The sequence below is a fragment of the Castor canadensis genome, chromosome 7 (assembly GCF_047511655.1).
Source record: "Castor canadensis chromosome 7, mCasCan1.hap1v2, whole genome shotgun sequence".
Classification (NCBI taxonomy): domain Eukaryota; kingdom Metazoa; phylum Chordata; class Mammalia; order Rodentia; family Castoridae; genus Castor; species Castor canadensis.
Window position 1 is genome coordinate 59,363,817 of NC_133392.1, and position 22,107 is coordinate 59,385,923.

Below are 22,107 nucleotides of genomic sequence, written 5' to 3' on the forward strand. Positions count from 1 at the left end.
TCCAAATATTTTTAAGATTCTCTAAAGTACAGTGTGCAACCTGTTCTAATAATAATCACTGGTCAAGGTGCCAATGGCTCATGCCTATAATCCTAGCTACTTGGAAGCTGAGATCGGGAGGATCACAATTTGAGGACAGCCCCAGCAAATAGTTTGCCAGACCCTATCTCCAAAATAACCAGAGAGAAATGGACTGGAGGCCTTGCTCAAGCAGAAGAGCACATGCTTTACAAACACCTGCTTTGTGAATATCTGCTTGGCAAACATGAAGCCCCGAGTTCAAACCCTAGTCCCACCAAAAAACTTTTAAAAAGACACTGAGCTGTACCACTCAATTCTGACTGCTTGATGTCGATCTCTGCTCTGATTGACTTTCTTTGCTATAGTGATTGTTAAATATTTTGAAAATTACTCTAAAATTTATAATTCAAAACTTTCCTATGATCCAAATGAGACAAGAAGAATAATGAATTCCCTGCCCAGGAGTCACTGAGCAGCTGCCTTCTCTGCCAGTCAAGATGGCACTCAATACTGCAAAGCAGCATCTCAGGCATTCTAATCCCTAAAATAATAAGAAAAAAGGCTAGAGAAAGGTGTTCTGAACAAGTTCAAAATTTTACTAAATGTTGTAAGGACTGTCCTTTATGGTAGTAAAATGCCAGAAACAAAATTTTGCATTAAAAGAATGTCTAACTTCTTACTACATTGATCCAGCGTTTTATGAAGATTGCAAAGCCAGGCACAACAGCTCACACCTATAATCACAGCTACTCAAGAGGCAGAGAGGATCAGCCTAGGCAAAAAGTTAGTGAGAGCCCCCATTTCAACTAATAAGTTGGTCATGACTCCAGCTATGTGGCAGGCAATTGGTAGGAGGATCTCATCCAAGGGCTATCCAGAGAAAAACACAAGACTCCATCCTGAAAAATAACTAAAAAGCAAAAAAGGGCTGGAGGAGTGGCTCAAGTGATAGAATGACTGCCTAGCAAGCTCAAGGCCCTGAATTCAAATGCCAGTACTGACAAAGAAAAAAAAATGGAATATATGTAGGAAAGGGAAGGATTAAGAAGAAAACAGAATTCCTACCAAAAAAGACAACAGAAGATTCACACAGACATATAGACAAATACTCAAACGACTCTGGAACGCTCATGTTTATTGAAGTCTTTTATATTATAAATTACTCAAAATAATTATACTATAAATCAGTCAAAAAAATTTATACTGTAAATTACTCAAGAATGCATTTGCCTTATTCTAATTATGCAAATACTGATTTTATATGAAATAAAGGTTTTGAGAGGGAAGGAGACAGAGACAAAAGCAGAAAGACACACAGAGAACACAACCTCCACTCTAACAAGCAGGTGAGCAAGTTACAGAGGACTTATGTAATCTACCCATGGCCAAAGGGTGGTGAATAATGGAGACGAGCCAGGATCCAGGAGTGTTCCCTCCCTCAAAACCCAGAGCACCGGGAGGGGGTGGGGGCGGGGGGAGAAATGACCCAAGTCTTGTATGCACGTATGAATAATAAATAAATAAATAAACAAACCCAGAGCACCAAGCAGTAGAGCATAGAAGGCAACAAGCAGAACTCAGTTCATGACAACTAGGTTCTAGCACCTGTCTTCTGTTTTTCTCGTCTTTATCTTGTCACCCTTACTTCCATGGGAACTGGCCGAGCCACATATATTTCAGATAACTGAAACATACACAGAAAAGATCTTCTCTTAAATATACAAACCTCTACTCTGAAGTTATTCCTTTTCCTGGCAGACTGGGATTCAGCATGTACTGGATTGTAATTGTAGAATGAGGCAAAGGATTGAAGTTCAAAAAAGGTTTGAAATAAGACGTATAGAAATTATCATTAAAAAAAACACCACTTTTTTGACAAATATAAAATTTCCAAAGTTACATTTAAAGGCCAGCAAGGAACAGAAGCAAATATAGCAAATATAAGTGAATCAGAACATTCATTTCACATGTTTAAGTAATAGGAACAAAAGGTAAACTGTAATTACTTAAACATGGAAGAAAAATAGAAATATTGGATAGTACTGGCATGTTCTATTGGTAAAGCTAGAATTTTTAAAAGCATTTGCCTGCAGGGGGAATGGCTCAAGTGGCAGTGCGCCTGTCTAGGTAGCATGAGACCTTGAGCTCAAGCCCCAGTAGAACCAAAAAAAAACAATTAAAAGAATTTGCCTTTAAAAACTAAAATTTATAACTAAAGCTCTTCTTCTTTATTGTCATTTTCTAATATAATATTGAAGCACTGATGCTATTGTCTTTAAGCTCAGAAAAGTGAAATTAGATATACAATTTAAGAGAACTTGTATATCAATACAAGAACTTGTATATCAATAATCATGTGTCATAATATAAAATGATACAAAGTCTTCAGTATTTAACTCATTCATAATCCTACTTCATCTTTCCTACAATCTTCAAAGAAAGGACTTTGTTCACTTGTAAATTCAGGAGACAGAAAATTTTAAAGTGATGCCCAAAAAATTATAAATTCCAAGATTTAGAAACACTAAAATTTCTCTTTTATAAAATGAGAATAATTACCATATTTTTCTCATAGTATTGTCCTTTTGTTAGTGTTTCTTGTTTTGGTTTTGTTTTTTCTGAAACAGAGACTCCCTATGTAGCCCCCAGGTTGGCCTCAAACTCCAGATCCTCCTATATCAGCCTCCCAAGTGTTGGGATTACAGGCATGTGCCACTATGCCCAACTATATATTTTCTTAATTTTTGAAGAAAAAAACCGGATAAAATTCCAGACTGAATTGTCAAATGGGATACATGCTTTTCACACAGTTGTAAGTTTAGACTATTCCTTACCCTCCACTGTAAAATATTCTTTTTGAATTTGGATATTAATGATTTCTTATGTAACTGAGTATAGAAAGATAAATGTGTGCTACTTAACCAATATCACACATTATTTAAACCAAATTAAGTATTTAAATAGAAAATTAATTTTTCAAACATAAAATATACCTACTACTCTTACCTGCCATGGATCCAGCCATTAATCTGTGCACATGACCAGAAACTCCCAATTTTGTAGTAATGAACTAGAAACCAAAAACATTTAATTCAAAATAAGACACATTTTATTTATTTATTTATTTATTTATTTATTTATTTTGCAGGGCTGGATATCAAACTCAGAACATTATGTATACTGGGCATATGCTCTACGTGTCCAGCCACTGTTTTAAATGCTGCCCACTGAACCAGGCACCAACGGTTCATGCCTATAATCCTAGGTACTTGGGTGACTGAGATTGGGAGGATCACATTTTGAGGCAGCCCAGGCAAAAAGTTAGTGAGACCCCCATTTCAACCAATAGTTGGACACAGCAGCATGTGCCTATCATCCCAGCAACAGTGGAAAGCCTACAATAGAAAAATCCCATTACAGGCCAGCCTGAGCAAAAAGTGAGACCCTGTCTCTAAAATAACCAGAGCAGAAATGACCCAAACATTGTATGCACATATGAATAAAATAAAATAAAATAAAATAAATAACCAGAGCAAAAAGTGGTGGCAGGGTGAATCAAGGTAGGGCACCTGCCTAGTAGTATGAAGCCTTGAGTTCAAATTCCAGTGCCACCAAAAAAAAATGCTGCCCATTTCATTGTCTAATAATATTTATTTTTTTTAAATTGTGGGAATAGTAAAACACAGTAATAAATAGGAATGAAATGAGCATAATTATACAAAGCTGGGTAGTATATCACAATACAAAGAGATATCTTCTATAGCCTGTGCTCTAATTTCTTTCACTTTTACAGGAGCAATCAAGCTTAGAATTATGGAGTTTAGAATTACAACATTAACCATAAACCCTTAAAATCAGAGTAGTAGAAGTAAAAAGCATCTATAGACAATGAAGTGTTCGTATACCAACAGCATGAATAATGACTAACCAGCTAGAACATTTTTCTCACTTTAACTGCTTCCTTTTCAATGTAAGATAATCCTTTGGTTCAGGTAATGTTTGAAGGAATAACCTTTCAGCCAGAGACGGGAAACTTGATGAGAATGTCAAGACAATCTGGTGGGCTGGCAGAGTGGCTCAAGCAGTAAGAGTGCCTGCCTAACAAGGGTGAGGCCCTGAGTTCAAACCACACTGCAGCCAAAAAAAAAAAAATAAGCTGTTAACATTTCAAAATAGACTTTCACAATTTGGTTTCACAGTCTTATTTAATAAGAAAATCCAGTACTGGGATTATGTGGCTCAATGGTATAGCCTTGCCTATCACACTCAAGGTCATGGGTGCAACCTCCAACATAGCAAAAAGCAACAACCAATATATAATATGTGTGTGTGTGTGTGTGTGTGTGTGTGTGTGTGTGTGTTATGTATATATGATGTGATATATATGGCAAAGAAAATTTCAAAGACACAGTGTTCCTCTCATGCAACTGAAGAATATACTACAGGGCCAGCAGTGTGGCTCCAGTGGTAGAGCATCTGCCACACAAGTGAAAAGCAAGGTGCTAATGGCTCATGCCTATAATCCTAGCAACTTGGGAGACTGACAACAGGAGGATCAAGGTTCCAGGCAAACCTGGGCAAATAGTCCACAAGAACCCATCTCCAAAATAACCAGACCAAAATGTATTGGAGGTGTGGCTCAAGCAGTAGAGAGCCTGCTTTGCAAGCATAAAGCCCTGGGTTCAACCCCTGTCCTATCAAAAAATAAATAAGTAAATAAAACTATTAAATGGATTTATTGCTATCTTTTTGAAAGACAATTTCTTCGTAAGCGTGAACATACAGAACACATTCACAAATAGTTAACAATTATGGAATCAGTAACTCCAAAAACAAGTTATATTTAAAAATTTAAACTCTCTCAAATCTTATTTCTTGGTCAGGCACCAGGGGCTCACGTCTGTAATCCTAGCTACTCAGGAGGCAGAGATCAGGAAGATGGCGGTTCAAAGACAGCCCAGGCAAACAGTTTGAGAGACCCTAGCTCAAAAAAACCCTTCACTAAAAGGGCTGGTGGAGTGGCTCAAGGTGCAGATCCTGAATTCAAGCCCCAGTATCACAAAAAAAAAAATCTTATTCCTTAAAAAAGACATGCTGGGCGCTGGTGTCTCACACTTGTAATACTAGCTACTCAGGAAGATCATGGCTCGAAGCCAGTAAATAGTTCTTGAGACCCTATCTCAAAACAACTCATCACAAAAAAGACCTGGCGGAGCTGGTCTGATCCAGGCTCCCAGGGGGCTGTGCGGCGTGCGCTCTTCGGCGCTGTCATGGCGGGTCTCCTGAAGAAGACCACCGGCCTCACGGGATTGGCTGTGAGTGACTCTCCGCATGATAGACTAAGAATATTGTATGCAAAGATTCTCGATGTTCTTAATCAGTTCCCTAAAAATGTAGCATGTAGAAAATATACTGAACAGATTACAAATGAGAAGCTGGGTATGGTTGAAGTGGAACCAGATGTTAAAAAATTGGAAGACCAACTTCAGGGAGGCCAAATAGAAGAGGTGATTCGTCAGGCTGAAAATGAACTAAGCTTGGCGAAAAAAATGTTGCAGTGGAAACCATGGGAGCCATTAGTGGAAGAGCCTCCTGCTAACCAGTGGAAATGGCCAATATAATTATCTTTAAATGTCTCTGATAGGTTGATGGCAAACTGATGTAATTAAATGTACTGTTATATTAAAAGTGTGTTCATATTATTGACATGTTGTAATCAAGAAAATTAATACAGGACAAACCTAGGAGACTTTAAAATTTGTTACTATTTTCATAGGGTTTGTGGTTCAGTTTTTGATTTGCATAGTATCTACTCAGATTAGTTCAAAGACAGTATTTCTTTGAACAGAAAGGTTGTGGGAAGACTTGAAAATTAATTAGAAAAGTTCTTAGAAGTATTCAGTGCAGAGGCCACAGTTGAAAGGTGAAGTATCTTTAGTAGTGTCTTCAGCACATTACTTAATTTCTTTTATTCTGGAAAAAAGAGAAGGAACTTTGTTATGTGTGAATAAATGTATTGATAACTGAAGTTAGCTCATGAGAGTGAAGGTGTTCCATTTTGAGAATAGTGTCAAAATAGTTTGATAAAATTTTAAATTGTTAATTTGGAATGATATATATATAAAAATAAAATATATAAAAGTAAAAAAAAAAAAAAAAAAAAAAAGACCTGGCAAGTGGCTCAAGAGGTAGAGTACCTGCCTAGCAAGTACAATGCCCTGAGTTCAAGCACCAACACCACACACAAAAAAAATAATAAAATATAGAATTAAATTAAAAAGGCATTACTTTATTCATCATCCAATATAATTTTAAAGTTGAAAGTATAGTATGCACAAGGTCTTGGGTTCAATTCCCAGCACTAAAAAAAAAAGAAAAAAAGAATTTCAAGCCTGGGCATGGTGGTACATGTCTATAAAACCAACACTTGGGAGGGAGAGGCAGAAGGATTTCAAGTTCAAGGTCAGCCTGGGATATATATGGAGATCCTGTCTCAAATGAAAAAAAAAAAATTCAAAGCAAATATCAGGTAGGAACCAAGGACACTGAAGAGAAAAGAAGAAAACCGAACTACCGTTTTATAATGCTCGAATGCCATAAACTGGATTGCACCGTAGGGGAAGATTCGAATCATCATTGCACCATTTCCTTTATACAATCCAAGGTAACCTTCCTTTTGGGGAACAGCACGAAGTGTAGAAAATACTCCTATTTTTAGAAAGATTTTAGAAAATACTATTAAAACAGGGAAAATCATCTAAATTAAAAATTTGACAACAATCACTGATAGAGATTACTACACCATTATTCATAACATAATTTTGCTTGAGAAAATACACAAATAGCAATTTCTATGTAACAGATAAACCTACTTAAAATATATCACATACTCAAATTATAAAAATAAGCCTCACTCATATAAACTATAAAACTCACTGTAGCAAGAACAGCTACAAATTATAGTAAGTTATTCTCATAACTATAGCAAAACCACAAAAAATCAAAAGAAGATTAACAACAGAAATATGTGACCAGGCTCCAATGGTGCACACCTGTGATCCTAACTACTCAGGAGGCAGAGATCAGGAGGATCATGGTTCACAGGCAGCCCAGGCAAATAGTTCAGGAGACCCTGTCTTGAAAATACCCAACACAAAAAAGGTTGGTGGAGTGGCTCAAGTGGTAGAACACTCACCTAGCAAGCATGAGGCCCTGAGTTCAAAACCCAGTACCACCAAAATGTGTGTGAGTGTGTATGTGTAAGATAGTAATATCGCACTGAAGATGACTGATCAACTCTACCTGAAAGGATGAACGAAAGCTTCTCAGACTGACCCAGATATGTATTATTTTTTACATAAAAAAACTACTAAATAAAACAAGCAAATCAAAAGACTAGGTATGGGGGCTGGTGTGTAGCTCAGTGGTGTGAGGCACTGAGTTTGACAACCAGCACCAAAAAAAAATAAAGTCTATCAGTTAAAATTATTTAAGGGATGGGGGTGTAGCTCAAGTGGCCCTGGGTTCAATCTCAATACCACAAAAATAAAATTTGTTTCAATGGGGGGGCAGATTTCATTATTAGGATATTTCACTTAGATTCAAATATTGATGAAAAAGGCTATGGTATGGTCCATATATTGATTTGTTCATTACTCTGTTAACATCAATTACTAATCCAATTAGTCCCTCTTTAAATATCTGCTTATGCGCTGGAGGCATGGCTCAAGTGGAGAGTACCTGCCTAGCAAGTGTGAGGCCCTGAATTCAAGTCCCAGTACCACAAAAAAAAATTGAAATAAATACCTGTTCATCCAAAGGGAGTATGTCCAAGTCCCTCAGTGGATGTCTGAAACCTCAGACAGAATTAAACCCCATGTACACCATGCATTTTCCTTTATTACATACTTATGATAAAGCGTCATTTATAAATTAGACACAATAAGATATTAACAACAAATAATAATCAAATAGAATAATGAGAACTTACCATAATAAAAGTTATGTGAATGTGTTCTTTCAAAATAATGTACTGTAGTCTCCCTTATTGTGATGATATTGAAAGGAAGTACTTTATGGCCTCCCTTTGGCATATATGAATCACCAGTGTCACTACTCTTGCACTGTGGGGCCATTATTTAGTAAAATAAGGGTTATTTGAACACATGTTCTGTGATATCTCAACAGTTGATCTGAAGACAACAAAGATGTCAACTAAATTGCTAATGAGAAGACAGCATACATAACAAGAATATACTAGGGTGATTCACCTCCTGGGCAGCATAGAACCAGAGGGTTTAAGACTTCCCGATGCTACTCATGATGAGTACAATTTAAAACTTATGACGTGTTTATTTCTGGATCTTTCCACTTAATATTTTTGGACCATGGTTGACTGCAAGTAACTGAAATCATAAAAAGTGAAACCACAAATAAAGGGGGAACTACTGCATACAAATTTCACATAAACACATCACTACTTCCATTACTTAGTAATTTAAATTTTCAAAGTAAAAATTTGACCAAATATGAAAAACAGATCCTTTTGTGGGTCATACATATAATGATTAGGGTTTCACACTATGGTACCTAATGTGCCTTCCTAAGCCTTGTGTGTACAATGTCAGCACATTACCCCTCTAATATGAAATATACATGAGAGTCAAGCCAGACACAATGGTGCACACCTATAATCCCAGTATTGGAGACTGAGGCACAAGAATCTCAAATTGAATTTCAGGCCCACCTGGATTACATAGCAAGACCATGTCTCAAAAGGAAATCCAGAAAATAAAATTAGTGGAGAGAAAATATGAATGACTCAAATTCTTGTATTACAAAACAAAAATTGCCAAGCACCAGTGGCTCACACCTATAATGGTAACTACTCAGCAGGCAGAGATCAGGAGAATTGCAGTTCGAAGCCAGCCAGGACAAATAGTTCTTGAGACCCTATTTCAAAAATAATCAATATATAAAAGGGCTGGTGGAGTGGCTCAAGGTGTAGTCCCTGAGCTCAAGCCCCAGTATCACAAAAATTTTTAACTAATTAATTACACTTAAGAGGAATAAGATCTCTTAAGTTTAAGTGTAAGTGGTGGCTTACATCTATAATCCCAGTACTAGGGTGGATGGAAAATTCAGGACCAGCCTTGGCTACAGGGAGAGACTTTGTCTCGAAAAGCAAAATAAAGCACTCAGGAGGGAAAGACAAGAGGATCAGCAGTTCAAGGCCAGCCTGGGCTACATAGTGAGACCCTGTCTCAAAAATTAAATTTCAAAAGGCATAATTTTAAGAAGTATCTTATTAGGTACCTAGAATAAAATTCCAAAAGGTATTTTTCAAAATGAAATTAAAAGCCATCAATACTTTGATTTTTTGCTTCAAGCTCTGCATGCATAATAGAGTGCACAGTAACCTATGGCATGCAGCCCCAGAGAGCGTGAAATCCAACATGAATATCTAATCTAGTGATTACAAATCAGCAAACAAAACAACATACATCAACATGGAGAGGAGGTTAAAGGAACAAAACAACCCTGTTCAGACATTCTTATGCTAGGTCTTTGTGAAATATTCATCTCCTCTTCACCCTCAATTTAGACAAGCAAAGAAAATCAATTCTTTTCTGTTCAGTTTTATACAATCTCTCACTAACTTCAAAGGTCTGATTCTTTCTATTCATGAACAGTATGCTGTGTGAGAATATAGAATTCACTGCTGCACAGTTGCAAGTTTTTTATTTTGATATTATATACAGATTGTTGTGTTAAAAATGTCAACAAGAAAATAAGTTAAGTTGCCCAGCTCCGGTGGCTCACACCTGGAATCCTCGATACTCAGGAGGCAGAGATCAGGAGGACTGAGGTTCGAAGCCAGACGGGGGAAAGTAGTTCTCAAGACCGGATCTCGAAAAAACCCTTCACAAAAAAGGGCTGGTGCAGTGGCTCAAGGTGTAGGCCTTGAGTTCAAATCCCAGTACCACAAAAAAAAAGTTAATCTATAACATAAATATACATTCTTGTTTTTCAGAAAAATCACATTTTAAAAATCCAATTACAAAAATAATTGATTCTTATTCACCCTGTTCAACATTTCTCTACATACTGATGCTGCATAGATCACTCACAACTCACATGGTTCTGATAGGAAACTGTAAGACAATTTAATGGTATGAGTTAGTAGGCCCGACTTAATTTCTCTCTTGGTCTCTGTCTCATATTGCTTCTTTTTTCTAAATCTTTGGCCCTCTTGAGCTGGGGTATAGTTCAGGATAGACTGCAGGTTTAGCATGCAAAAGGCAATGGGTTTAATCTCCAGCATGGCAAATGAACAAAAAATAAATCTTTCCCCTCCTTACTGAAAAGGTGATACATGTTTGAATCATAACAAATAAGCTAGGAGGAAACATTTTTCTGATAATTCCACCACTCCAAATTAACTTTTTGCTTTTTCTTTTTTGGCAGTACTGGAATTTGAACTCAGGGCCTTGCTGGGCAAGGCACTCTACCACTTGAGCCACTCCATCTGCCCCAAATTAACTTTTTAATGTTAATGAATGTACTTCTAGTTTTTTGTCTAAACAAATTCTTACCAATATAAAATGTAATATAATTAAACACTTTACAATATTATTTTTTAATTTCATTAAGGCATTATGAACATTATTCCCAGTTAATTAATATTCTTTTATAAACTTTTGTGTTTTTTTGAGACAGGGTCTCACTATGTAGCCCAGGCTGGCCTTGAACTCACAATCCCCCTGCCCACTTCTTGAGTGCTGGGTATAAATTTTTTATGATTGCAAAACAGTCTATTGTGGCAGGGGGGATAAGGAAGGATAGAGGGGATGAATCTAATTAAGATATATTTTAAGCATAATGTAAATTTCACAATGTATGCCCCCTGTACAACTATTATGTGCTAATTAAAACAGTCTATAACATGAATAAACTGTACCAACCTATTCTCTATTATTAAACACTTTAGGTTGTTTAGGGTTTTTTTTTTGTGGTACTGGGTTTAAACTCAAGGCTTAGGGCCTACACCTTGAGCTACTTCACCAGCCCTTTTTTGTAGTGGGTTTTTCAAGCTAGGGTCCCAGGAACTATTTCCTGGGCTGGCTTCTAACCTCCATCCTCCTGATCTGTGCCTCCTGAGTGGCTAAGATTACAGGCATAAGTCACCAGTGCCCAGCAAGTGGGGAGATTTATGACACAGAATCTCACTATGTTGCACCACCACACCCACCATAGAATTGTTCTTTTTACCCACAAAAATAATGCTTTTTAGCTGGGCACCTGGGCATTTGCCTGGCTCATTCCTGTAATCCTAGCTACTCAGGAGGCAAAAATCAGAAGGACTGCAGTTTGAAGCTAAACCAGGCAAACAGTTTGAGAGACCCTATCTCGAAAATACCCATCACAAAAAGGGCTGGTGTGGCTCAAGGTGTAGGCCCTGAGTTCAAGCCCCAGTATCACAAAATTAAGAATAATGGTAATAGTAATAATAACTTTTTTTTTTTTGCGGTACTGGGGTTTGAACTCAAGCTTGCTAGGCAAGCGCTCTACCACTGGACCCACTCTGTCAGCCCTTTTTCACATTGAGTATTTTTGAGATAGGGTCTCAAAAACTATTTGCCTGGCTTGGTCTAGAACTGTGATCCTCCTGATCGCTGCCCCCAAGTAGGATTACAGGCCTGAGCCACCACCATCCACCTAAGGTCTTCTTTAACAAAGCAATTTTATCCATAATACTAATTACTTTGTATTCTGCTTAGACTAAGATTTCTATAAGGCTTGTTTAAGTATTTAAAGAAGTTAATTATTTCAGCTTTACATTTATCAAACCCTATCTCTATCACTAATTGAATTAAAAATCAGGCTGACTTATTATGTATGTCTGCAAATTACATAATTTGTCAATCCCAGTTCTTGGGAGGCTGAGGCAGGAGGATAAAAAGTTGGAGACCATCCGAGGCTACATAGCCAGACCTTGTCTAAATGTGTATACATATATGGGGCACAGCTCATACAGTAGGGAGTCTGTCTAATAAGCACAAGGCCCTGAGTTCAAACCCCAGCACCAAGTAATATTTCCATGATTCTAAGCTTTTAGATTGGAAAATATTAGTATCCTAAAATGATAATATATATAACTACTATTGCAAGTGAACAGATTAAAATGATTAAATGATTAAGAAATAATCCCACTGGCACCAGTGGCTCATACCTGTAATCCTAGCAGAGATTGGAAAGATGGCAGTTCTAGACTTGCCTGGGGCGGGGGGTGGGGGGGGTGGGGGGGGTGGAGTTTGTGAGACCCAATCTCAACCAATAGTGGGCATGGTGACACTCACCTCTCATCCCAGCTACTAGAGTGGGGAGGAGTGGTTATAAGAGGAGCAAAAAGTCAAAAGGTGGGGGAGGTAGCCTGAATAATGTATATGCATGTAAGTAATTATAAAAACAATAAAAAAAATTTTTTTTAAAGTGAAAAAGGGTTGGGGGCATGGTTCAAGTGGTAGAGCAGGAAGCCCTGAGTTCAAACCCCAATACAGCAAAATTAATTAATTAATCCCTTGCAAAATGTAGCCCCAAATTTGAATTGCCTTTTGTGTTCTCTTTTCACTATAATTCATAACTGGAAGTCAAGGAATCACATGAGTACCTTTTTTTATTCAAGTTTATCTTTAACATCATCAACTCACCTAAATGTTTGTAATGGTGATTGTGAGCTTGCAATAAAACTTTTACTCGATCCAAAGGAGCAACTGTTGTTTTGGCACAGCATCCAGCGATACCTAAAAATTTTTATAAAACCAGAAAGAAATTACATACTATATCTTTCTACAAGGAAATCAATTCTCTGGTCGGCAGACCCAAGAATCTTTAGTTTGGTCTTCATGAGTAGAACTGCACATTATCAGGGATAGGCAGAGGATTGATCCCATGTCCTGCAGCTTAATAATTGAGCATGTCAGACCTAAAAGTTAAACTCTAAGAGTGAAAAGCAGTCCCTAATGCCTGATAACATACACTAACAATTTGCTAAAAAGTTGTTAAACACAACTGAATATTTACCCAAGTATAAAGTTGTGTTTGAAATACCCACCTTTTTTTTCTGGATCACATTTCCACTGAAGCAACAGTTACCCACAAAAATTAGTCATTCATTTATACACTTGGCAAATATGTATTTGGTCCCTGCCAGGTACCACTGGCCAAAGCAAAGTAATGGATAAAAGCAAAGTAAAGAGTTTACATGGGTTCTCAGGGTGACTGGGATGCTACTGACCTACAAGTGTGAAATGCTGCCAGGCACTGTGGCTCACGCCTGTAATCCTAACTACTCAGGAGACAAAGATCAGGAGAATTGTTGTTTGAAGTCAGCTGGGGCAGATAGTCCCACAAGACCCTATCCTGAAAAAACCCATCACAAAAAAGGGCTGGTGGAGTGGCTCAAGGTGTAAACCCTGAGTTCAAGACCCAGTACTGAAAAAAAAAAGTGTGAAATGCTTCTAAAATGATCATGAGAAGACTTTCTACATTTCCTTACATGAAGTAAGTACCCGGTGAGTTACTATTATAAAAAGTGAATAAAAGCCTAGAGGCAAATGACCCAAACATTGTATGCACATATGAATAAAATAAAATAAAATAAAATAAATAAATAAATAAGGAAAAAAAAAAAGTCTAGAGGCATGGCTGAAGCAGTACATCACCTGCCTAGCAAGCCCAAGGCCTTGAATTCAAACCCTAGTACCACCAAAAAGAAACAAACAAACAAAAAACCAATGATCTCACAACATTACTTAATAACTCTGTACTCAAGTATTACCTGAATATATTAGTTCCCTTATCATTCATATTATTTTCTTATCTGAACTAATGGAAGTAAAAGTCACAGCTATGTAAAACTGAAGTAATCTAAACATAATTTGCAGGCGGGGTAGGTAAGGGAGGGGGCGGGGGGAAGGGGAGAGAAATGAGAGGCCAGGGAGAGCATATAGTTAGATTAGAGGCCAGGGAGAGCATATAGTTCATGAGATTGCCATCTCCAAAAATAACCAGACCAAAAATGGACTAAAGGTGTGGTTCAAGCAGTAGAGAGCCTGCTTTGCAAGTGTGAAGACCTGAGTTCAAACCCCAGATCTCCCTCCCAAAAAAAGGGGTCTAGTCATGATGGAACACACCTATAATCCCATCTACTGGGGGTTTGGAGGAGCACAAAGATCAGGAGGATCAAGGTCAGAGGCCAGCCTAGGCAAAATTAGCTAGACCCCATTGCAACAAACAAGCCAAGTCTGTGATTGCAGCTACACAGGAGGTAGGAGTATAGAAAAGCAGGAGACCATATCCAAAAATATAACTTATCTTAAAAAGAGTGCCTGCCTATCAAGCTTGAGGCCCTGAGATCAAAACCACAGTACCACCAGGCTCCAATGGCTCACACCTCTTATCCTAGCTACTCAGGAGATAGTGATCAGGAGGATCTTGGTTCAAAGCCAGCCCAGGCAAATACTTCTGGAGACCCTATCTTGAAAAAAAAAAAAAAAATCACAAGAAAGGACTGGTGAAGTAGCTCAAGGTATAGGCCCTGAGTTCAAACCCCAGTACCACCCAAAAAAAAAACCCACAATACCACCAAAAGAAGGGAGGGCGGGAGAGAGGGAAGAAGAGAAAGAGGAAAAGAGGAAGGAAGGAAAATACAAAAGACATAAGGTCAATAAACTTGAGGAGGCTCAGGATGTAGCTCAGTGGTAGAGGGTTTGTCTAGTACGCATAGGGCCCTGGGTTGGATTCCCATTACCACACACAAAAAAAAATTTGTACGGGGATCAGCAGTAGGGGGGTTAAGGGAGGGTAATAGAGAAGGTGGATATGATCAAAGTTAAGTCATATATGAACAAATATATCATAATGAAACCCATTTTTTGTGCAATTAATATATGCTAATCAAAAGAGAGAAAAAACCTCATAGAGGTGCATGCCTGTAATCCCAGCACTTGGGAAACTGAAGCAGGAGGATCATGAGCTCAAGGCCAGGCTTGCTTCATAGCAAGAGTCTGTCTCCAAAAACCAAAAAACTAAAAGTAATTTTTTTTGATGGTACTGAGGACTGAACTCAGGCCCTCAGGCAGGTGCTCTACCACTTGAGCCACAATCACAGCAGAAAATGAAATTTTTTTTAATTTAAAAATAGAAAAGCTGGGCTGGAGGTGTGGCTCAAATGGTAGAGTGCTTGCTTAGCAAGCACAAGACCCTGAGTTCAAACCCCAGTACTGCCAAAAAAAAAAAAAGAATCAATAAAAATGGAAAAGAAGCAGGTGCCAGTGACTCACGCCTGTAATCCTAGCTACTCAGGAGGATTGAGATTTGAAGCCAGTCCAGACTAAAAAACCCATCACAAAAAGGGCTTGCACCAGGGCACTGGTGACTCATGCCTGTAATCCTAGCTGCTCAGGAGGCAGAGATCGGGAGGACTGCAGTTCGCAAGACCCTATCTCGAAAAAGCACATCACAAATAAAGAGCTGGTGGAATGGCTCAAAGTGTAGCCCTGAATTCGAGCCCCAGAACAGAAAAAAAAAAAAAAGGAAAAGAAAGGTGAATACAGTGGTACATTCCTGTAATCCCAGCTACTTGGGAGGCTAAGATGGGAGGATCAAGGTTCAAGGATGGCCTGGGCAAATAGTTCCAGAGACCCCCTTCTATAAAATATTCACAAGGAAATGAATTGGAGGTGGCTCCAGTGAGAGCTCCTGCTTTGAGAGTGTGAACCCCGAGTTCAAACTCCAGTCCCATGTCAGGTGTGCACCCGGTACCTATGGCTCACATCGATAATCCTAGCTACTCTGAAGGCAGAGATCAGGAGGATCTCGGTTCAATGCCAGTCCAGACTTAGCACAACATCCTATTAATACTGCATACATGCTATCTCTCCACTTCCTTGCCTTACTCTCCCTTTTTACTTCTTCCCACTACACTGATCACTTTCTAACATACTATGTAATTTATTTTTTCATTTTGTTTATTGTTTTCCTCCGAAGTTCCTCAACCAATGGTAAAGGACATAGACCTTGCTTTTGTTTTCTAGTGTACACCACGCACAAAGCAGGCACATAGCTGGAACTCAAATATTCCCCAGTATGAATAAATGGATTTCCTTTTATCAGAACAAAATAATTAAATTCCTAATACTGCTGCACTCTCAGATACTATCTTTCTACAAGTTCTCATAATGTGAATATTTTTAAATTCCTGGTCTTAAATAATTAAGTGATGACAACCCAGACAAGCAATTATGGGAGGGTGGAGATCGAAACATCTGTTTATGGGAACGGAGGAGGAAATGTCAAGATCAAACCTCACAGTCTTACCAATAATCGGGCTTCTCAAGTACTTGTAGCACAGTTTACTAGAATCACTGGAACCAGTTTTGGCGAGAAACTGTTTAACACAATTTCCTAATCATATTTTAAAAGCTGACCTCCAATATTTGTTTTCCTTTACGCAAATAGCAAAATTCAATTCTATACTCAAGTCACCTTGGGTCTTTAGAAAAGGGTGCCGAGCCAAGGCATCCCCCTTGCCTGGTTCAGTCCTTCCCCGTCCCCAGACTCTCCCCGAGGGCCCAAGGCCCCACTCCAGAGAGGCTGGCTAGCTCTGGTGGTTATTAGAACGAGGTTACGCCCGGCAGGGCGGGAAGCAGGAGGAGTCTGAGATTGTCACCGCGACCGCCGGCACGCGCCGTGCCCGCGAAGCCGCCCCGCCGCCCCGAGTTCCTCGGGGTATTATCGGGGACACTCACCTCCGGCCAGGAAGGAGCGCAGCCAGTAGAAGTCTCGACGGGCGGTGGGCCCTCCCGCCCCTGCCGCCTGCGGCACTGTGGGCTGGGGATCGGCCGCTGCCAGGGCCGCCGCCGCAGCCATCAGGACCAGGCCACGTCGGGAGCGTAAGATGCCAACTTGCAAACCTCAGGCTAGGACCATGGCTGGTGAGGGCAGTGACAGCCGGCCGACCGCCGCGCGGGCGGGGCGGAAAAACCAGGGCTGAGTGGCGCAGGCTGATGGCGTAGTCGGGGGCGGGGCTTCGGCGTGGTCTAGACGAAAGGGGGCGTCACCCAGGTTCGACTCCACCCAGTCCACTTCGGATCTCCGCTACCTGCTTTCCATTCCAGGGCCCTCTGTTATGGCGGAAGAAGCAAGGAATGGCAAGTGAGCGTGTCGCATCACGACCCACGACCTCAGAAAGCTCTGCCCGCTCTTGCCCGTATTGACTGTTGACTGGAAACCGCTATGGGGCTATCTTCCGATCTCTCTCGGATACACTTTTTACCAGACATCTCTGACCTTGTCCCCATCTCTCACCAAATCCGTTCTGCCTTCTTTAAGTTTTGTTTTGTTTTGTTGTGTTTGCGGTACTGGGGCTTGATATCAGGACCTTCACTTGAGCCACTCCACCAGCCCTACTTTTTCCAGAAGGGTTTTTCCAGATAGGGTCTCTGGAACTGTTTGCCTGGGCTGACTTCGAACCGCGATCCTCCTAATCTCTGGCTCGTCAGTATCTAGGATTACAAGCTTGAGCCTCGGCGCTCGGCTTCTGAGTTATTCTTTGAACCTCAATTTCCGTCCTTCCTCACCGCGCACTAAGCTTCCACTTCACCTACACCACCTCTGCCAAAAAAAAAAAAAAAAAAAAAAAATTGCTAATGCCGGCTTTTCTCTTTTTAGGGCCCCAGGCATTAACAGACATAGTTCTGCCTTATCGGGCCTTCTCAAATTCCACTGACACTACCTCCCCCCATAAAAGTTTCTTTCCTTTCTTCCTTTTTTTTGGACATAACTTTTGTTAGGTAGCCCAGTCTGGCCTTGAATTCATGATCCTCCTGCCTCAGCGTCTGGGTGATAAGATTGCTGGTGTGCACAACTATGTGAGGCTCTTAATCTGTAAATACAAACTGATATCGATTTATCAGGTCAATCATACCCAAAATTAAATTCCTGATCTTCTTTCCCAAACACACTACTCCTGCAGTCCCCCCTCTTTTCAGTAAATGACAACTCTATTCTGGGTCCACAAACCTCAAGTCAATTCCTAAATAGTCTCCCTGTTTTCTCTTGCCCTCTGCTGTCTGTTTTTAACATAGCAGCAAAAGCAATTCTTTAAAAATTAAAACAAACCTTGAGAGCCTTCATCCCAAAACCCTTTCCATACAGAAAGCTCAAATCTGTACAGTGATCCAGTGAATTCCTACTGATCTCTGACCTCAAAACTAGGACTCCCGGACTTTTCTTCCATAATTAACCGCATAGGGAACAGGAAATGCTTCTCCCTTTTCTCCCATTTCTCCCCACTTTTATCCTGTTACACTGAATTCCTTTCCTGCTAAGTTTACTATCAGTTTCACTATTTTTTTGTTGTTGTTGTGGTACTGGGTTTGAACTCAGGGCCCACACCTTGAACCATCCCGCCAGCCTTTTTTTGTGATGAGTATTTTCAAGATGTAGTCTTGCAAACTATTTGCCAGGGCTGCCCTTGAACCATAATCCTCCTGATCTCTGTTTCCTGAGTAGCTAGGATTACAGGCATAAACCACCAGTGCCCAGCTTCAGTTTCACTATTAAAAAAAAAAAAAAATACTGGCCTCTTTTTGGTCCTTATAAACACCACCCAAGCGCCCCTCAGGGCCTTTGCACATTCTGTTCTGCTGCTGCACTGCTTTTCCCCTCTCTACTCTCCTTCAGGTCTTTACACAAATGTCATCTTCTCAGAGAAACCTTTTCTACCATGTTATTTAAAATTACCACCCACTCCATCCTCATCTTACCATAATTCACTCTTTTCTCTGCTTTAAATTTAGGGGGTTTGTTTTGTTTTCTTTTGACAGGGAGGTCGTACATACATGTGTTACTGGGGCTCAAACCAAGCTACATATCCAAATTATATATAAAATGTTTTCGTCAGTTTCCGCCCACCAGAATGCAAGCCCCATGAAGTCATGAAGTCAAGGATTTTCTGTTTTGCTAAATGTGTGATTTGATGCTGAATAAATGATAAATGATAACAAACTTAAATATCAATCATTTATACCTGTGTCATTTTTAGAGTAACTGGAAGCTAGTATGCAGGGGCTAAAGAAGAGAAGAAAAAGTAATCCTGTCTCTGAAGGAATTTACTCTTTCAAGGCATAAAAGTGAACCTAACAGAGAAATAGCAATAATAGACAAATAAGATAACAAGTAAGGAACCAGAGAGAGATACTGTATTTGTCAGTAGGGAAAGAGGTAATTCAACTGTCCTTTGGCGTGACTAAACAAGACCACACACACACACACAAAAATAAGGAAACCCATGATTATACTTCCCTGAATGTACCCATCTCATGTGACCCCGGAAGTTAAGCAGTGGTTGGGTCCGAATAGTACTTAGTCACAGTGCAATAATGTTTACACCTAATTGATCATAACCATTTGTAGATTTCTTTGGGCTGGAGACTTTACATAAGGCATAAAGTGTCTGGCAAGCGCAAAGCCTGAGTTTAAACCCCAATACATCCAAAAACTAAAAAAATAAGGGAACACAAGTTGTTCAAGGAAAAAGACTAGTCCAATATTCCTGGCTTAAGTTCCTTGTCCCTACCCCGACCCCCTGTGATTCCCCAACATTTGTATGAGAGACCACTAACCAATAATGTTAAAGAATTTTTTTTAGAATAAATAAAATTAGTAGTTTATTTATTTATTTATTTTTAGTCCATGCTCATTGACTTTTTTTTTTCATTTATTCATATGTGCATACAATGTTTAGGCCATTTCCTCCCTACCCCCAATGTTAAAGAATTAGGTCATGAGCAGTTTTAATCTTGGCTAAAGAGCTTAAGCTTAACAGGCACCAGTGGCTCATGCCTGTACTCCTAGCTACTAAGGAGGCAGAGATCAGGAGGATCGCAGTTCGAAGCCAGCCCAGGCAAAAAGTTCTGTGAGACCCTATCTCGAAAAACCCTTCACAAAAACAGAGCTGGTGGAGTGGTTCAAGGTGAAGGCCCTGAGTTCAAGCCCAAGTACCACACACACACAAAAAAAAGAAACAAAGAGAGAGTTTAAGCTTAATGTAGTTGATAATAAGAAACTGGTGATGGCTGTGCTTTAGAAAAATTAATCTGAGAGAAATGGATAGGATGACAGTGAAGGCAGACATCTGCAGACCTGGCAGTAGGGAAGCCAGTTAGGAAGGTTTTACAACAATCTAAGCACAATGGCTGATAGGAGCATGAAAGTAAGGTGATCAGAAAGGAAAGAGGCAAAATTGGTCATAGTGGTACACATCTGAAAACCCAGCAGACCAGAGGCTTGAGGCAGGATTCTGAGTTCCACCCAGCTCAGGCTATGTAGTGAGACCCTGTCAAAACAAAACAAAGCTGGGAATATAGCTCAGTGGTTAAGTGTTTCCCTAGCATGCACAAGGCCCTGGGTTCCAGTCCCAGTACCATGGAAGGAAGGAAGAAAAAAGTTTTTTAAAAGTGAAAGTGTTCTAGGCCTTGTACTACAAAGAATATTTCAGAAGCAGTACTGTATTGTCTCAATACACTTACAATTAGATATAGCAATTATTCTTTAGAAAACTGAGTTAATTTATCCATTCATTTGCTCAAATAGGTTTTTGTTTTGTTTTGTTTTTGTTTGGTGCATGGAATCAAACCCAGGACTTTGCACAAGCTAGACATGCTTTACCACTAAGGTACAACCCAGTCCTCAATAAGTATTTCTTTTGTTGTTGTTGTTGTTATTTTGTAAGCGGTACAGGGGTTACTGGGGTTTGAACTCAGGGCTTCATGCTTGTAAGGCAGGTGCTCTACCACTTAAGCCATGCTGCCAGCCCCTTCAAAAAGTTTTGAGTGTGTGTGTGGTACTGGGGTTTGAACTGAGGACCTATACCTTGAACCACTCCACCAGCCCTTTTTTGTGTAGGGTTTTTTTGAGATAGGGTATTGTAAACTATTTGCCTGGGTTGGCTTCAAAATGAGATTTTCCTGATCTCTGCCTCCTGAGTAGCTAGAATTATAGTCAGGAGCCACTGGTGCCTGGCTTCAAAAGTACAGGCATTAGGCATCATCAGAGATACAACAGAGAATGCAAACTTGGTCCCTGCCCCCTACATTTTAGTGGGAAAGACAGGTCTTAATCAAGTAATTATAGAAATTCACCTAAATTGAAAGAAGAAGTACTTCTGAGAGAATGCTCAATGCATGATGATATAAGATCATAAACTAGCTGGGTGTGGTGTTACCAATAAGCTAGCCGAGATCCTTTCACTCTACACCGATGGAAATCAGCTGTAAGGGAGGAGTAGCTCTTCCAGCCTTGGTAATCCTGGGCTTTGAGTGCCAAAGGCTTGTGGGTTACCTGACAGACCCAGGAACTTATAGTCCAAACCCTGAAAAATGAGAGTTATGTCTCCAGGTGACAGAAGCCAAAGACTTCCAGCTGTATGTGCTCATTTTGGAGGCATACTGCTCTGAGTTCCAGAGGCAGTTGTGAAATCCTCTAAGCAGCAGCTTAGGGATCACAGCAGTTTGCAGCAGTCAGCACCAGCTGCTGTTACAGCTCCTGAACCTTAGGGATTGGGACCTGCAGACTTTATAGACGGCAACCTTGCAGCTCTCAAACCTCGGGTGTTGGGACCCTTGACCTTCAAGGCTTGACAGCTCCCAGGATCCATTCCAGTGAGAGGACTTTAGTCTCTGGATCACTACTTTCCACAGTTTTGGCTCTCCACCTGGTATCTCTGACTGACTTGAGTAATTTGAGCAGACTGATTGTGTAGAAAGGGGCAGGGGAGCAGAATTGTATGCAAAGGAAGAATTGTATTTGCACCAATCACAGAATCACAGTTCCACCAATCGATGTCTTCCTTTTTTTTTTTTCCTAATCACAGCATTCTTGCTGAGTTATTAAGAAGGTGCTCCTTTCCCTTTTTATGATAGCATCAGGTTGCCCCTCCATCTTTTTTTTTTTTTTCCAGTATTGAGGCTCAAACTCAGAGCCTACACCTTGAGCCACTCCACCAGCCCTTATTTTTTTGTG

At 39.8% G+C, this 22,107-nt stretch overlaps 2 protein-coding genes and 1 non-coding gene across 8 annotated transcripts in view; 2 read left to right on the top strand and 1 right to left on the bottom strand.

The window, feature by feature from the left end:
* Slc25a16 (solute carrier family 25 member 16) overlaps positions 1 to 17,085 on the bottom strand; it is a 37,652-nt gene extending 20,567 nt beyond the window's left edge. Inside the window, exons 1-4 of one of the 6 annotated variants that reach the window (XM_074079009.1) lie at positions 16,833 to 17,085; positions 12,732 to 12,824; positions 6,596 to 6,729; positions 3,028 to 3,091 (exon numbers count right to left, since the gene is read on the bottom strand). In XM_074079009.1, the coding sequence (XP_073935110.1) occupies positions 3,028 to 3,091; positions 6,596 to 6,729; positions 12,732 to 12,824; positions 16,833 to 16,953 (412 nt within the window). In that variant the 5' untranslated portion in view covers positions 16,954 to 17,085. Of the gene's footprint in view, positions 1 to 3,027; positions 3,092 to 3,949; positions 4,153 to 6,309; positions 6,383 to 6,595; positions 6,733 to 12,731; positions 12,825 to 16,832 lie in introns of those variants that run through there. The other 5 variants (XM_020177605.2, XM_020177603.2, XM_074079011.1 and 2 more) reach the window with 5 other exon arrangements.
* Positions 5,244 to 5,723, top strand: LOC109695224 (NADH dehydrogenase [ubiquinone] 1 alpha subcomplex subunit 5). The gene has a single exon (XM_020177607.2). It carries the CDS (start codon positions 5,292 to 5,294, stop codon positions 5,640 to 5,642), a length of 351 nt encoding a protein of 116 aa, XP_020033196.2. The 5' UTR covers positions 5,244 to 5,291; the 3' UTR covers positions 5,643 to 5,723.
* Positions 8,561 to 8,666, top strand: LOC141425405 (small nucleolar RNA U13). The gene has a single exon (XR_012450450.1). It is a non-coding gene; the product is annotated as a small nucleolar RNA U13 (small nucleolar RNA).
* Positions 17,086 to 22,107: the final 5,022 nt, after the last annotated feature.

Excerpts from the sequence above, each read along its gene's own strand:
- LOC109695224 (XM_020177607.2), top strand. The coding sequence starts at position 5,292 with ATGGCGGGTCTCCTGAAGAAGACCACCGGCCTCACGGGATTGGCTGTG.